A 16,634-nucleotide genomic window follows, 5' to 3' on the forward strand; every position below is an offset into this window, starting at 1 on the left:
TTATACTCGAATACGTTCCCTCAAGCTCATGGCAATCCATGATCAATATAAGTTAATTTGATGAAACATAAATACTTACAATTTGTTGTTTCTGTTTTGTAATAATGCTTTTGTCAAATGTGTATAGTCGATGAATTAAATAATTGCAAATGATTACTTGTCCGAGATATTGTTGAGGAACCATCTACAAGAAAAAAGACTTTTAACATCACTTTTTTAATGATGTCTATAAAAAAAGTGATGTCTATTCTTTAGATGAAAAAGTGTGTGTAAAAGACGATTTTTTAGACACAGATTTTTTCAAAAACAATGTTTAAAGATCAAACATAAACCGATGCATAAAGTTCTGCATACTTCTGTGCAATCCCTCCACCCACGAAAAATGCACTTTATATTTAAAATTTGATGTTTATTTTTATTTTTTTTAAAGTGATGTGTAAAGTCTTTTTTCTAGTAACCAAATGTGAAGTCAATGAGATTATTGTTGCATAATAATCGATTATAGAGAAATGATTAATCACATGCTTAGATTTGTAGAAGAAGAGGAGGATGAGCAAATTGCTCAAATCATATGAGCCTTGGTTAGGTCATGATCGGTTTAGGCTATACTGGAACATGATATGAAGATGAACCTAACCATGCAAGATTTAGAGGTTTTAATAGGAAGTTTGACTACCGTGAATTCAAGAACTCTTTGGATTAAGAAAGCTAGATTAGTAATGATTTAGAAGCTCTCTTTGAACTATGGTAAAGTTTGGTCTGAGCCAATTAGATTAGAGTCGGTCCTCATTGAGCCAACAACACTCACACTTTTATCTCATTAATTATAATAGTATTGCAGTGATTATATGATATGGTTATAATAAAAAAAATGTTAGGGTCAAATAAGCTCGGTAAAATTAAAGAGTCGCGATCCAGAACGGTGTCCCGTCCTATAGTAACATTCAGTGTCAACATGACACTTTTTAGTTGGATTTAAAACACGTAAGACTGCGTGCACAACTTGTTTAGAAGCCCAATGTGCTTTAAATGGGCTAATCAAATCTTGCCACGTAGAAACCATTCATATTCCATAGGAATGGGACACCGTATTGGAGAGTCAAAGTTAAAACACCAACTTCCCTCGAAAAGGAATGGAAATATCTAATATGCCACCATGTCAATGTGCCCTCAGTGACAAAACAGGATCCGGAATATATATACCGTATTGGAGAGTCAAAGTTAAAACACCAACCTCCCTCAAAAAGGAATGGAAATATCTAATATGCCACCATGTCAATATGCCCTCCATGACAAAATATATTTGTGATCCTATTTTGTCACGGAGGGATATGCCACCATGTCAATACGTGCTCCGTGAAAAAATAGGATAACAAATATATATGCCACCATGTCAATATTTGAGATCCTATTTTGTCACGGAGAACATATTGACATATATTTGAGATCCTATTTTGTCACGGAGAACATATTGACATGGTGGCATATATATTTGTGATCCTATTTTGTCACGGAGAACGTATTGACATGGTGGCATATTAGATATTTCCATTCCTTTTCAACGGAAGTTGGTGTTTTAACTTTGACTCTCCAATACGGTGTCCCATTCCTATGGAATATGAATGGTTTCTACATGGTAAGATTTGATTAGCCCATTTAAAGCACATTCGGCTTCTAAACAAGCTGTGCACGCAGCCCTATGTGTTTTAAATCCAACTAAAAACTGTCACGTGACACCGAATGTTACTATAGGACGGGACACCGTTCTGGATCGCGACTCTTTAATATATGGGAAATGTTCAGCACCCAACCATTTGTCCAACATGTTTTGTCCTACATGGGTTAGAAGTTTTGGAATGGGCTGATTTTTGGTGAGGATGATCTCTACACCATAGAGATCATCCTCACCAAAAATCAGCCCATTCTAAAACTTCTAACCCCATCACAAATGGTTTACAAAAAAGTTTGTAAAACTTTTTCTCACCAAAAATCAACCCATTCCAAAACTTCTAACCCCATCACAAATGGTTTACAAAAAAGTTTTACAAACCATTTGTGATGGGGTTAGAGGTTTTGGAATGGGCTGATTTTTGGTGAGGATGATCTTTATGGTGAGGAGATCATCCTCACCAAAAATCAGCCAATTCCAAAACTTTTAACCCATCTACGACAAAACATATTAAGCAAATTATTGGGTAAATGGTTGGGAGCGGAACGGGACCCTTAACATTTATATATATATATATATATATATATATATAGGGTCCCGTTCGGCACCCTAAGTTTTACCACACACTTTAACAAACGCGTTTTGTCTTACATGGGTTAGAAGTTTTGGAATGAGCTGATTTTTGGTGAGGATGATCTCTATAGTGAGGAGATCATCCTCACCAAAAATCAGCTCATTCCAAAACTTCTAACCCCATCAAAATTGAATTACAAAAAATGGACGGTCCACGATTTTTCAACGTGTAAACATGGGGTTAAACATTTCGGAATAGGCTGATTTTTGGGGAGGATGATCTTCTAATCATAGAGATCATCCTCACCAAAAATCAGCTCATTCCAAAACTTCTAACCCATGTAGGACAAAAAACGTTTGTTAAAGTGTGTGGTAAAACTTAGGGTGCTGAACATTTCCCATATATATATGTTGCAAGGATAGGAAAGGAAAAAAGATGAAGGAAGGTTTTTTTTTCTTTGTTTCTTTTTGTTTTTTAATATATTTATTTATTTTTTTGATTTTTAGTACTCGTTTAATATGTAGTGGAAGGGCTAATTAACAAATCTTAAACAAAATCTTTTGAAGAGTGGAGGGCAGCTTGCCTTTGTAGTTTTCCTCAAAAGTGGATGCTAGTCAATGAGATTTGGTACATCAATTGAGCTACCCATTTTGCATGGTGAGCAAAAATATTTTTAATTGTTCTGTGTTTGAGAATGACCTGTAAAGAAACCAAACATTTTATATTGGTAGTAGGTAATGACTTGTTTGACTAGATCAATCGTATGATCAAAACTTTGCATTAATAGGATTTATAAGTTTGGGATCCGTTGACTCAGCAAAAGTTAATCATAAAAAAAACATAAGATCTTAACCGTTAAAACACAAATATCTAATAATCGGGTAAAATTTTGATATGACAACATTTTATAGATTAAAGTATTTTTATCTCCATCGTTCAATTTCATATTTAATGATCAGGATTTTATTTTATTTTTTTGGTCACTTTTGCTGACTCAAGAGACCATGACATTTACCTATTTATTTACAAAGTAAATGATTTATGTAAGGACTCATTCAGGGCCCATTGTACATTTTACGTTTATTATGTGATCTCCTCTATGTATGGCACAAGTTTAATGGTTATTGAATATTTTTGTGTTTGGAGCCCTTCTACAATTATACTTCACTCGCAAAATCCATTATCAAAGAAATTGCATCAATTCTTTGTTTTGCTAGGCAATTAACGTGGTTAGTGGTCTTCAACCAAAAAAAAAGGTAGTTAGTGGTCAATCTAAAGGTGGGTTCAATGAGGCCGGAACTAGGTCGTGGGATCAACACTCTACACTCCTTGACCAACTTATTTCAAGATACTCTTGAGCCTCCTAATCGTTCTCCCTAGGGTATCCCTCTATGAGTTGCCCGCCTCTCTCCTCATTGTTGCTACATTATCGGGTGGTTCTTGTGGTTCCAGATTTCCAACTCTCGCCCTCGGTTGTGCTTCCATTCATGGTGTTCTCGGCATTGGTTATTTTTCTCTCCTGTTGTGCGGCCAAGGATTGGGCTATGTGTCAAAGTGTGCCCTAAGTAGGGCGTTCTCAAGCTGGAGCTCAATTACTTGACCATTATGCTCCGCGAAGTTTTGTTGTAACTCTTCAAATCGATTATGAAGACTGGGGGGGGGGTCATTCTCTCACTCTCACTAAAGGTTGATTGTTTGGCCACTTCCACCAGAATGTAGAGGGGAGCCCATGAATCTGCCCACGTTGGGTCCATAGTTCAACTGGTGGTGTTGTTTTGCTAGGGTGAAGTGGATATCACTTTGTTATGATCTAAAATTCGATTCGTACTTCCCACAGACAATGCCAAAAGTGTGGACGGTTTTTTAGGCCCTACTCCTCGAGATGTGCAATGTTCTTAATCATGTTTGATGGATCTTTATCCATCGACCCTATTGTTCTAATGGATGATTCTTCAATCTTGCTCCTCTGCTCCAAGGGGTAAGGTCAAATCCAAGCTCCTGATGATGAAGATGGTTAAGGATGAGGTCTCCGTGTGGTTCTTGTCAATGATTCTCCGAAGATTAAATTAAATTGGAATGATACTAGAAGATAAAACTGAATTCAAATAGCTTAGAGAAGATGACAAATAGTGAATTCAGAAGGATGATTTTGTTTAAGTTTGATTTACTCTATAAAATCTCCAACCCTTTGTCTTACTTGAAGTGGGGGTTTTATAGCCCCACGATTGGACAAGTGACATGATATAACTTTCCCAGGTGTTTAAGGCAAGTGGGTTATGAGCTTGCTAGTGCAACTGGTCGTGCTCTTAGGTTCTGTTCCCACGCCTCATTTAATGTTTGCACTTGAGTTTAATTAAAAAATATCTTAACACATTAATTGGTGAGCTTAACCGATTTTATGATTTTGGAATTAGTGAGTCAGAGGATGTCGTTGTCAACTATGTTCTAACAAGTGTTAGTGGATATCACGTTAAACAAAAATATATCATTTCGATTATTAATTTAGACAGCCTTGAATTCTTTGTTGTATTGACTCTGAGGCACAAACTCAAGTATTACTAGCTTTTCTTTTCCGTGGTGAATATTTCCATGGATTCTTCGATCGGGTATTGTAATATCTCAAGACTTTTAGGTCACATGAAATAGTGTTGACTAAAATGGACTCCACACTTACCATTACAACTTCAAGAACTCAACAATGAGAGTTTCACCCTCAAATCATAACAAAACAAGCTAAATGAACAATCTTAAAGGTAAAAAATTTAAACCCAATAACAAAAATGGCCGAACTATAAGATAAAAAATCAACTATCAAGCTGTTTATTTATTTATATTGTTGTGGTGGTGGTTGCAGGGTAAGGTTAGACAAGAAATAAGCCAAATAACAGGCTGAAACTATATGCCATGTGTGTTATTATTTGGTTTGTCCTTCACATCAGGAGGGTTTCATCTTTCATTTATTTATTTTTAATTTATTTGAGTTGGATATTCAAAATTTATTACTTGAGAAAGTTTTCAAAAGAAATCAATGTAAGTCATCAAAATATCTTTCAGTCTTGCCAATTTGCCTTAGACTTTTTGTCGTTCAGTTGGATAAAATCCCATCTTTAATGATGCTCAAGGAAATTCATTTGTTAATGTCAGAGCTTTCAAATATGACTACAGTTCCTTAAGTAATAAAACAACAAAGATGAACAATGCTGGAAAATGTCTATTAACACTGTCTGAGTCCAATAACTTAACAATCGACTAGATTGGAGTCGAAAAAGTGAACTATCAAGCTTTCCTAGGATGCACTCCTTCAGGTGAAGACATGATTGGCCAATACATGTTTTCTCTTTGAGCAATGCTGAAATGACTACTAAATCCACTGTGTTTCACACTTTGCTAATGTGGATGCATGTACAGAACCATTGATGCTTTTCATCCAAATAAAAGTGAAAAGCATCTATGATTTTGTGCGCACCTCCACGTCAGCATAGTGAATTTCGCACTCACTTCAGCATAACTCTTTTTTTTTCCTTTTTCCCTACCTAGGTAAGGGGTTAGCGGTAAATGTGAAGGTGGGTTCAACAAGCTTTGAACCTAGGTCATGGGATCAACACTTCATACCTTACAAAATATAGGACAAAAAGTAGAATATATCATAGCCCTACAAGTGTTAAGATCTTGTTAAGGCTTGGAAGAGCTCAGTGGCGCTCATACAAGTTGAGTCAATGGTACATCAAGGCAAAGTAGCCTTAGTCGGTCATTAGGTCCGAGCAAAGCCTTCTCACATTTCTAGCATGGAGTTATCCACATAATTGTAGATACTTTTACTTGTATCTCGAGGAAACATGTCTATGGCTATCACATCAACGGACCCCCCCCCCCCCCCCCGCGGATTTTCCTTCCCTTAATTGACTACATTCCTATTCAAGGTGCCCTTTCATGATTGAACCCCAGATGCATGGTAAAGGATATTCCCATATCTCGTGAATCAAGGGTGGAGATGGCGTGATAAGAAGAAATAATGAAGGAAAATTGCTTATAAATAGGGGAGGAGAGACATTAGGAAGGGACTTTTGAACAAGTGTAGAAATCAAGACAAGTCCCTAAAAAGATGTAACCGTTCAAATGAAAATCAAGGAGAAATTTTGGGAATATCTAAGGGAGGAAACCCCTATAAATAAGTAGGTGCAAGGCACTGAAATGAATGCAATTCTCTCTGAAAATACCCTATACTATTTTCTATACTAAAAATCCTAACTTGGGCGTCGGAGTGGTGTTGTTGCGAGCCCACCTAGGAGTACAGGAAGGTTAGAATTCCTTTATTAGCGAGAATCACGAGGTTATGCAAATTTTAGCATCTACAATTTGACGTCGTCTGTAGGATCATTACAAAGAGCAAAAAGACCAACATAGTGAGAACAAGACGTAAAGAACTTGGAGAGGCAATGAATCCCATACCAATGGATCCACCAACAACACCGCAAGACTCAATATTGGTATTGCACCGTTTGTTAACGGAGATAAGGGCAGAAATGAGTCAGGGGCTGGAAAAGCAAAACGATAAGATCATGGCAATAGGAAGGGAAAACAAAGAGCTCAGACAAAGGTTGGGTGAGGGGTTCGAAACGAAGGAAAATCTAGTAGGGGAAGGCGGACAAAAACCTCTACCCCCTACAGCAGAACGAACCGAGGGTGAGCGAATTGTGAACTCGACAAATATCAGAGCACAGCAGGGAGGCTCCAAAGCTCGGAATCTTATGACGAGGGGAGAGGTAGAAGAATTGATGTGGAGGAGAAACGACAAAACCATTCAAGGAAGAGATCCGGGATAGAATGCAATTCGAAAACTCAGGAGAACGTCATTTTCACCAGCAATAATGTGATCCAACCTATCGAAGGCACTCATAACCTAAAGTTCGAGGCATACGACGAAACGTAAAATCCTATGGATCATGTCCTCCACTACAAGAGTCAGATGGTGCTATACCAGAACTATAACTCGTTACTCTACAAACTCTTTCCAACAACTCTAAGGCATGGGGCTATGTCTTGGTTTCAGAGGTTGCCTACAAGATCGATAACAAGCTTCTTTGAGCTTGAAGATGTCTTCATCGGGCAATTTGTACACCTATGAAAAAGGAAAGTTGGAGTAAACATGCTCTTCCATCCACAACAGGAAGTTGGGACTGAAAAGTAGAGGGCAAGTATCTCAAACTGTTGTTGTTGATACAATGGACCCCGAAGCCCCCAAAATATTAGGTGGACCGGGGAATGTGGATGGTAGGAAGCAACATCGGGAACCGAAAGGGCGATCGAGATGGAAAAGAGGACGGGCGTACACGCCTCTAAATGAGAAGATGTCTGAGATACTGAACCATATTCGAAATAACCCGAATTTCATGCAGCTGCCTCGAGATTATCAAGGAAAATCGGGGAAACCGTATTACGAGTAACACAAAACAGAAAATCATCCAACCGAATATTGTTATAGGTTACGATATATCATCCAGGACTTGATTGAAGATGGGAAACTCAAAAGGTTTGTAGCGACAACTACTAGGGAGAGACGAAAAGATCAAAAAGGTAAAGAGTAAATGCCACCTCCTCAACCCCCTAGGGAAGAGAGGCACCAAGAGTCTGAAGAGTGAATGATAGTGCACACGATCACTGATAGGTACGACTCATATAGGCAGACTAGACGAATGGCTAAGGCAATGGTAAAAAAGATACGTTACGAGGTCGGTGTTAACCAGGTTTCCCTGGGGGTAAGTGATGCACGAAGATTAGGGTGTGTCTCGAAAGAACAAGCAATAGTATTCGCTGAAGACGACCTCCAAGGTATAACTACACCCTATCAAGATGCCTTAATAATAGCACTATCAGTCGGAAATGTAGACATCCAAATAAACGTGGTCGACATAGGAAGCGTAGTGGACATCTTTTTCTTAGGAGCAGCAAAGAAGATGGATATGTCAGAAAGTCTTGAACCAACTCAGTCAACTTTGTTGGGATTCAATGGAACTCCAACTGTTTCAGTCGAGGAGATAACCCTCCCAGTTACAATAGGCCTTAGAGTTGTTATGACGACGTTCGTTGTAATCGATGTGGATTCAGTATACAATGCCATACTCGATAGGAAATGGATACATGAGATGAAAGCAATTCCTTCAACTTACCATCAGGTGATATGATTCCCAAGTAGAGAGGGATAATGGAAATCAGAGGAGATCAAGAAATATCCCAACGATACTTTACAATGGCACTCAAAGTCGAAAAGCATAATTAAATCGAGTCACAAAAGAAAAGAAAAGAACCATCCGATGAAGTTAGGTAATTGTGGCAATTACAAAAAGAATCACCGAAAGAACAGGTAGCCTCAATCGAAGAAGTGGAATAAGTGGATCTCGAAACCAGTGGAGAGTAGATGACTAATGTCGAGACATCACTGCCAAAAAAAGAACGGGATAAGTTGGTACAATTCCTAAGAGCCAACAAAGATGTTTTTGCATGGTCCTTTGAAGACATACCGAAGATAGATCATCTTGTCGTGTGTCATCGATGGAACATAAATGAAATATGCCAAGGAATTCGACAAAAACCAAGGAGATTTGTCTCTACACTTAAGGCATGAAGTAAACGAGGAAATCAACAAACTTTTAAAGGTAGGATTCATCAGAGAGGTTGAATATCCCAAGTAGATAGCTAATGTAATAGCTATGTCAAAGAAGGACGGAAGGATCAGAGTCTGTATCAACTTCACCAACCTAAACAAAGTTTGTCCAAAAAACAACTTTCCTTTACCGAGGATAGATAGATTGGTCGATTCAACATCTGGGCACCAAAGAATGTCCTTTATGGACGGATACTCGGGGTATAACCAAATCCCTTTGTCTCTAGAATATCAAGAAAAAACATCATTTACAACAGAACAGGGGTTGTTTTACTACAAAGTGATGCCTTTCGAGATAAAAAACGTCAGAACAACCTATCAGAAGCTGGTCAACAGAATGTTCGAAGACATGATCGGGAGAACGGTAGAAGTTTACATTGACGATATGCTAGTAAAAAAGCAAACAGGCAGAAGATCATTTAAGGGGCCTCGAGGAAATGTTTGTACGATTGAGAGAATATCGAATGAAATTAAACTCAAAGAAATGCACTTTCAGAGTATCATTTAGAAAATTCCTCGGGTATATGATTACAAAAAGAGGAATCGAGGTCAACCCCGATCAGATACGCTATTTGATCGAGATGCTGAGTCCGAAAAACCATAAATAGGTACAAACCTTAATTATGAGGATAACAGCCCTAAACAGGTTGATTTCAAGGGTTTCAGATAGATGCCGACTACTATTCAATTTACTGAAGAAAGGAAAAAGGTTCAAATGGAATGAAGAATACAAGACAGCTTTCCATAACATGAAGACATACTTGGGACAGTCGCCCATACTCAGTACTCTAGAGAAAATAGAGGAACTAGGGATTTACTTGGCAACCACAACACTATTAGTAAGCTCGATTTTATTCAGGGTAGATCTTGGATGAGAATGTCTAGCATATTTCATCAGCAAAATACTTGGTCCATCAGAGGTAAAGTACACAAGAATCGAAAAAGTTGGGTTGGCATTAGTCTACTCGGCCTAAAAGCTCAGACTATATTTCCAATCTCATTGAATCCAAATAATAACCGATCACACTCTAAGGGACATACTGCATAGGTCGAATAAATCCAGGAGAATGGCAAAATGGACAATAACACTTGGAGAGCATGATTTACAATTCGAAAGATGAACAACATTGAAATGACAAGTGTTGGCAGACTTTCTCGTTGATTTTCCAATTGACGCGACTAGGAAGAAGAGGAAGACATGGCAATAGAAGCATTTGTAAATGGATCATCAAATTATAGTAGTTCAGGGGTCAGAATAGTACTGGTAACCCCAAGAATGATAGGCTAGAGAAAGTATTAAAGCTCAAATAGGTGCTTCAAATAATGAGGTAGAATACAAAATAGTCATAAATGGGTTCAAAATGGCAAATGAGCAAAAGATCGACAACTTCAAATGTTTACCGACTCACAGCTAATGGTGAATCAGTGTAGTGGGGAATACCGGGCTAAGGACGAATGTATGGCGAGATACTTGGTAGTATTAAAAAAGGAGCTCAACAAATTTACGAAAATAAAAATAAGTAGAATCCCGAGGGATGAAAATAAACAAGCTGACTTGCTGGCATTCATCGCTTCAATGCTCAGAGATTCAAACTCACGAATGATACCCGTGGAATATCAAAAGAAGGCAAGCATCAACCATCAATTGGAAGAGTGTATGTAGATCGACCGAACACTCAATTGGATGGGTGACTATGTCAAATATCTCCAGTCAAAAATTCTCCCTAAAAACAAAAAAAAAAGACTAGGAATCTCCTCTACAAAGTTGGAAGATATACACTAGTCGACGGAGAGCTATAATGTCTGAATACTTCTAAAATGTTTGAACCTAGAGGAGTCCAAGTTGGTAACGGCAGAGATACATACGAAGGAAATATGCAAAAATCACTCAGGGGGTCGATCGATGGCAAACAAAACAGTGACTCAAGGATATTATAGGCCAGCGATGCAAGAGGTACGTAAGATCATGCGAAAAATGCTAAAGTTATACTCGATTGAATTTCTGGCCTTTGGGAGAGCATCATCCGATGGCAGCTTCATGGTTGTTCACGATCTGGAGGATAGATATTGTTGGTCCTGTACCTCAAGGATTAGGGGATAAGACATTCATATTGGCGACAACAGATTATTTCACGAAGTGGATAGAAGTCATACCACTGACTCACATAAGAAAGAAGTTATCAAGTTTATGTGGGAACACATCATAACACGCTTTGGTATCTCATATGTAGTAATCTCGAATAACGACACCCAGTTCAAAGGAAATTGGGTCATCTCATACTGTAAAATGTACGGAATACACTCACTCAAATCATCGCCAAGGTATCCACAAGGGAATGGACAAGTAGAAGCCTCTAACAAAACAATAATAGATAACTTGAAGAAAAGATTGATTGACCATAAGAGAGGATGGGTGGAAGAATTGCATAGCGTGTTGTGGGCATATCGAATAATGCCCAGATAGGCCACAGGGTTAACGCCATTTGCGTTAGCATATGAAATAGAGACAATCATCCCTATCGAGGTGCAAGTCCCCACAATAAGAACATAGATTGCTAAGATAAGCACGAATGAAGAATTGATAACATGAAACCTCGATTAGTTAGATAAAACTTAGGAACAAGCGATGAAAAGGCTTGGTCGATACCAACAGCAGTTAAAGAAATCATAACACTGAAAAGTATGAAATAAGGCATTTAAAATCGACGATATGGTGTTACGAAAGGTGTTCTCAAATACACAAAAGCTAAATAGTGGGAAGCTCGGAGCAAATTGGGAAGGACCATATATTGTACATCGAGTAGGAAAAATCGGAGTCTATTACTTAAAAACTAGAACGGGAGATGTAATCACGGCACCGTGGAATGCCTTTAACCTTAAGAAGTACTATCAATAAAAATTATTTTCTTAATTCTCATTAAGTATGATGATGTTACTATGGAGTTGGTTTAGTGAAAGTCTTGGCTCGTTATGGGAGCCGAGCCCAATCGTATAAGGTTAGTTTAGCTAAAGCCTTAGCCTGTCATTGGAGCCAAGCTCGACCGTGTGGGGATGGTTTAGTGAAAACCTTGGTCCGTTATGTGAGTTGAACCCGATCGTGCGGGATTGGTTTAGCGAAACCCGACCGTGTGGGTTGGTTTAGCAAAAGTCTTGGCCCATTATAGGAGTCAAGCCCGACCTTATGGGGTTGGTTTAGCTAAAGCCTTGGCCCGTTATGGGAGTCGATCCCGACTGTATGAGGTTGGCAAGCCTTGTTTTGTTGGGGGAACCAATCACGACTGTCTGATGGTGCAAGCTATGGTTCCTCAGGTAAACCAAAAGTCGACCAAACGAAGAGATAACTAAGGTACTTGGGAATGGAAAATCTTATTTAATCTATTTTGGAACCCGACAAAATTGCCTTACGAGATTAAATAGAGAAAAAAAAAAGTCATTTTTCATTAAGAGAATAAAATCTATTACAATTTGGTCAAATACAAAAAAAATTACGAAGGACTGGGGGTAGGATCAACAACATCGAGAACATCTTCGTTATCCTTGGAGACCTCAGTAGAATTGACAGGTACAACAACTACCTTCCCTTCCAAAGCCAGCTCAACCTTCTTCAATTTGACCTTGAGCTTGTTGTAAGCCCTCTCCCAAGTCGACTCCGAGTAGTCAAGCTGAGCCTAGAGGAAAGTGAGCTGGTCCTGAATCACTTTCTCTTTCTCTACTTCCTTGGCCTCCAACTGCCTTATGACCAAGACAGGTTCCCCTTCATCTGTGGTGAGATTATTCCTCACCTGTTCCAACCTTTGCTCCGAGCAATAGAGCTTAGACTTAACGGTAACCAAGTCAGCCTGGAACTTCAGAGTATTGGATGAGGCGGCATCCCTCTCGCTAAGCAACCTCTTTGCAGTTGCCTCGACGTTGTCGCAATTGTAAATGGTCACTTCCCTAGATTGTCCAAGCTTCAAGACGTTGTGTTGAACCTGAAAAGAAAGCAAGGGTTAAACCTCGATAAATAGATATTAAAAGTAAAAAAAGACTACGAGAAGTGAGAAAACTTACCGCAACCATTGCTCAAAAGATGTTGCAGAAGAACCAAGCGAGGTCCTCCTCGAAGTGTTTATTGGTAAATGCCCTGTCTTTGGGAAGACAGGAAGACTTGAACATTGTCCGCATAATCCGTGAGTTGGAGAGCTCGACGCTCTATTTCTTGGCCGGGTGGCCAACCACGGATAGGGAATACCTGGAGGGTCACTTCTCCTATGCTCTGACCCAGAAGTTGAAGTCGAGGCTTGGGCAGCAGTAAGGGCTGGATCAACAGGAAATGGATTCGAAGGGGCCTCAAAATAGCCAATTGGGGCAGGACGGGGTTCAGTGCTCCTCCTCAGCCTCTTTAGAAGGGACTGCTCTTATTCCTCTTCATATACCTCGAGAGGAGGAGAAGGTTGTACTTCTATCACCTCATTTTCAGAGGCATCAGACTCGACTATTAGTGCAGGTTGGTTCAATCGAAGCAATATGTCTTCAAGGTCTTCGAAAGGCCGAGGCTAAGTACTCGCATGCTTAATTTGTTCACCTTCCACACGAAAGTTAGAAGGGACAAGAAAGTATATAACTTGGTGATATAACTCCGAAACGGAAAGGATGCGGGTTATGATCACTAAGTTCGAAACTCTCTTATCTTTGCCTAGATCTACAATCATGAGAAGACAAGGAATAAATCTCGAAATAAGGAAAGAAAAATATAAAAAGGTAAAAAAAAAAATAAAACTCATTGACTCTGTTAAATGAGTTGAACTCGGGCAGGGGAAATTAGTCCCCAGGTGCGCTTTCCCACCAACCAGTCAGTTTAATTGGAAACAAAAATCAATCTTGTCCGAATCAGGAAACTCGAACAAGGACTGTTTCCCTCTCCTCTTAGTTAAATAGAAGTACCCTTGTTTTTTAGGGCACCTCCTCAAAGAGAATTAGGCTCTTATATCAAGAAGTCTGAGCCAAAGACCTTCTAGCTAAGCATTCATTTGTTCGATGGCATAAATAAGACGAAAAAAATTACCGCTCTTTTGGCCAGGAGCCCTCTGGTAAAATTTTAAGACTTCCCGAATTAACCTGTCAAAGGAACTCGGAGGCCAGCCTTAAACTACCCCCAATATACCGACGAGGGCTCATCAGTGAAAGATGTGCTCACGTTGTCAAAAATAACATAAGTATCCCTGATCTCAAATAATGGAGGGCATGCAGGGGAATAGGTCTTCCCCCTAGTCATGGAAGATGAAGAAGATATGAAGAAAGGGGGAAGGTTTTGTTTTCTAACCTTGTGGTCAAAGGAGGATCCTGGTAATTACTACTTTGTTGCGAAAGACTTGTTGGCGCCGAGCTAAGGAAAGCGTGAAGACGAAAACAAAAAATAGAAACAGAGAGTTAAATAAGAAGACAAGATAGTAAAAAGTAAAAAAAGAAAGAATGAGAGGAAAGGGGATATTTATATACCTCAAAAAACTCGAGATAAGGAACAAATGAAAAGCCATGATATACTCGAAAAGCAAGGTAATAATGAGTGAAGCACGTATTAATGGGCACGAGAAACGATGAAAATAATACAAACATACGCGCACCATTGACCACTGGCGAGGCGACATTTGTGTACGGCGCATAAATGTGCCGCAATACAAAGCAATTAACAGTGCATCTTACGAAAAAGTTATTCAGAGCGTCGCCTTGGAAGTTCGAACGGTCAGACTTCAAATTTAATGCCATAAGCGGGAGGCTACCAACCAACTATCCAATAGAAAGTTGCCACGTGTCTAACATTAATTAGGTTGTCTTGGGACCTCAGATCAAAATCCAAAACCCTGAGAAGGGGTATTGTGGAAGATATTCTCCAAAAAATGTGACACATGGCAATCTCGAGGAAACTTAGCCAAACGTCCGAATTACAAGACAACTTAGGCGAGCGTCCAAAATAGCAGAGAAGGAAGAAAGATCGGTCTTGACCTTCAACCGAACTCTGAGGGTATGTAATTGAAGTTCAAGAACTACAAATCCCTTAAAATAAGGAGTATAACTGTATTCTCGGAAATCAAGGCAAATCCCTAAAAGGATGTAACCGTTTAAACGAAAATCAAAGAGAAAATCTAAGAAGATCTAGGGAAGAAATCCCTATAAATACGTAGGTACAAAGCACTGAAAGGTATGCAATTTTCTCTGAAAATACCCTACACTATTTCCTATACTAAAAATCCTGACTTAGGTGTTGGAGTAGTATTGTTATAGGTATACCTAGGAACACAGGAATGTTAGAATTCCTTTATCAACGAGAATCATGAGGTAGTGCAAGTTTTGGCATCTACAAGTACCACACTCGTGCCCCAACTATATAAAGGAAAGAAGAGGATTCACCGTTGAAGCAATAGTACGAGATGCCAGAAACCAACTTGAAAAAAAGACTTCTACACCAACTTAACTAATTAAGTTCGCTTCTTCATAGATGGGTCAAAACATAATACAACTAGAGATTTTAAAAAAGAGTTGGGTTCAACCGCCAAACACATAGTCAAAGTCCTAACCAAAGTGTTTCGTCTTATATGGGCAAAAAGTTTCGAAATGGTCTAATTTTTTTTTGTGAGGATAATCTCCTCGCCATATATATCATCCTCACGAAAAATCAACTCATTCCAAAACTTTAGCCAATATAGGACAAAACTTTGGCTACCATTTTGCCAAGAGTTGTGTTACACTGCTTGCGTTGGACATTGGGTCCAACACTACGTTGAATTGACAGTGCAAAGATAACCATAGTTTTATTTTCTTGAGATATAAGTTAGAAAATCAACGTTCTCTATGCACTGCTAGGTCAACTCAGTGTTGGATCAAGTGTCCAGTGTAGGCAATAAAGCATTTTCTTTTTCACAAACGACAATGCCCTTTAAAAAATTATATAAATTAAAGTGACCAAGGAAAGGATACGTAATTTTATCTAGATATTCTTTGTGACTTTTCCCTAAATTTCAACCAACTTGATTGTAAGATCAATGGAAAAAAAAAATCCATAACTAAAATCCAAGGGAAACGAAAAGAAAAAAAATTGCGATCCAAAATACAATCCCACATCCGATAAAATATCTTATTTGGGATTGACCAGTTAAACAGGATCAAACATGACCGGGCTGGACAACATTTACAAACCCGGTTAATTATTGGACCGGATTTGAGTACGAAGATGATCCCAAGACAGTATATGGAGAGAATATAGATAGAAAAGAAGACGAAAAGAAGCCGACGAGAATTAGTGGAGTCGACAAGCCGAATGTATTGGGAGAGCCGCCAACGTCACGAGATGTTTGTATTTTGGAATAATATTTGTTTGGGGGAATCTGTACTGAGTCGTTCTGACTGACAGCACGGCTTCGCTCCATTCGCTTTCAGCGGCTCAGAGATTCTCTGGCTGAGTCGGACCCCAACCACTTACTGTGTATTATTTTTTACTCTCTCCAAACATTCCTTTTTTCGGGACTCTCCACAAACCAACGAACCTCCTCTTCTCTACTTGTCACTTTCTTCCCTCACATGGGCCCCTCTTTTCTTTTTTTAATTCAAATACATTCAAGTCCTTCAATTTAATTACTTTTAATGTTTAGTGATGTTATTCTAATTTTAAAATATTTTAAATATAATATGATGGATTTCCATGTTCATTCCTCTCACATTTTGAGGTGGGTTTGCTTCATTCAAGGTGCTTTAGG

General features: G+C 38.8%; 1 protein-coding gene across 1 annotated transcript; it reads left to right on the top strand.

Annotated features, from left to right (window-relative positions):
- The first annotated feature begins 7,936 nt into the window (after positions 1-7,936).
- On the top strand, positions 7,937-8,425 carry LOC147398407 (uncharacterized). Its single transcript, XM_086446719.1, has one exon. The coding sequence runs from the start codon at positions 7,937-7,939 to the stop codon at positions 8,423-8,425; it is 489 nt and encodes a 162-aa protein (XP_086302845.1).
- Positions 8,426-16,634: the final 8,209 nt, after the last annotated feature.

Source organism: Akebia trifoliata, chromosome 7, assembly GCF_017979445.1.
Source record: "Akebia trifoliata isolate Shusen 1 chromosome 7, ASM1797944v1, whole genome shotgun sequence".
NCBI lineage: Eukaryota > Viridiplantae > Streptophyta > Magnoliopsida > Ranunculales > Lardizabalaceae > Akebia > Akebia trifoliata.

Coding starts and splice junctions, on each gene's coding strand:
- LOC147398407 (XM_086446719.1), top strand. CDS start 7,937: ATGGCTAAGGCAATGGTAAAAAAGATACGTTACGAGGTCGGTGTTAAC.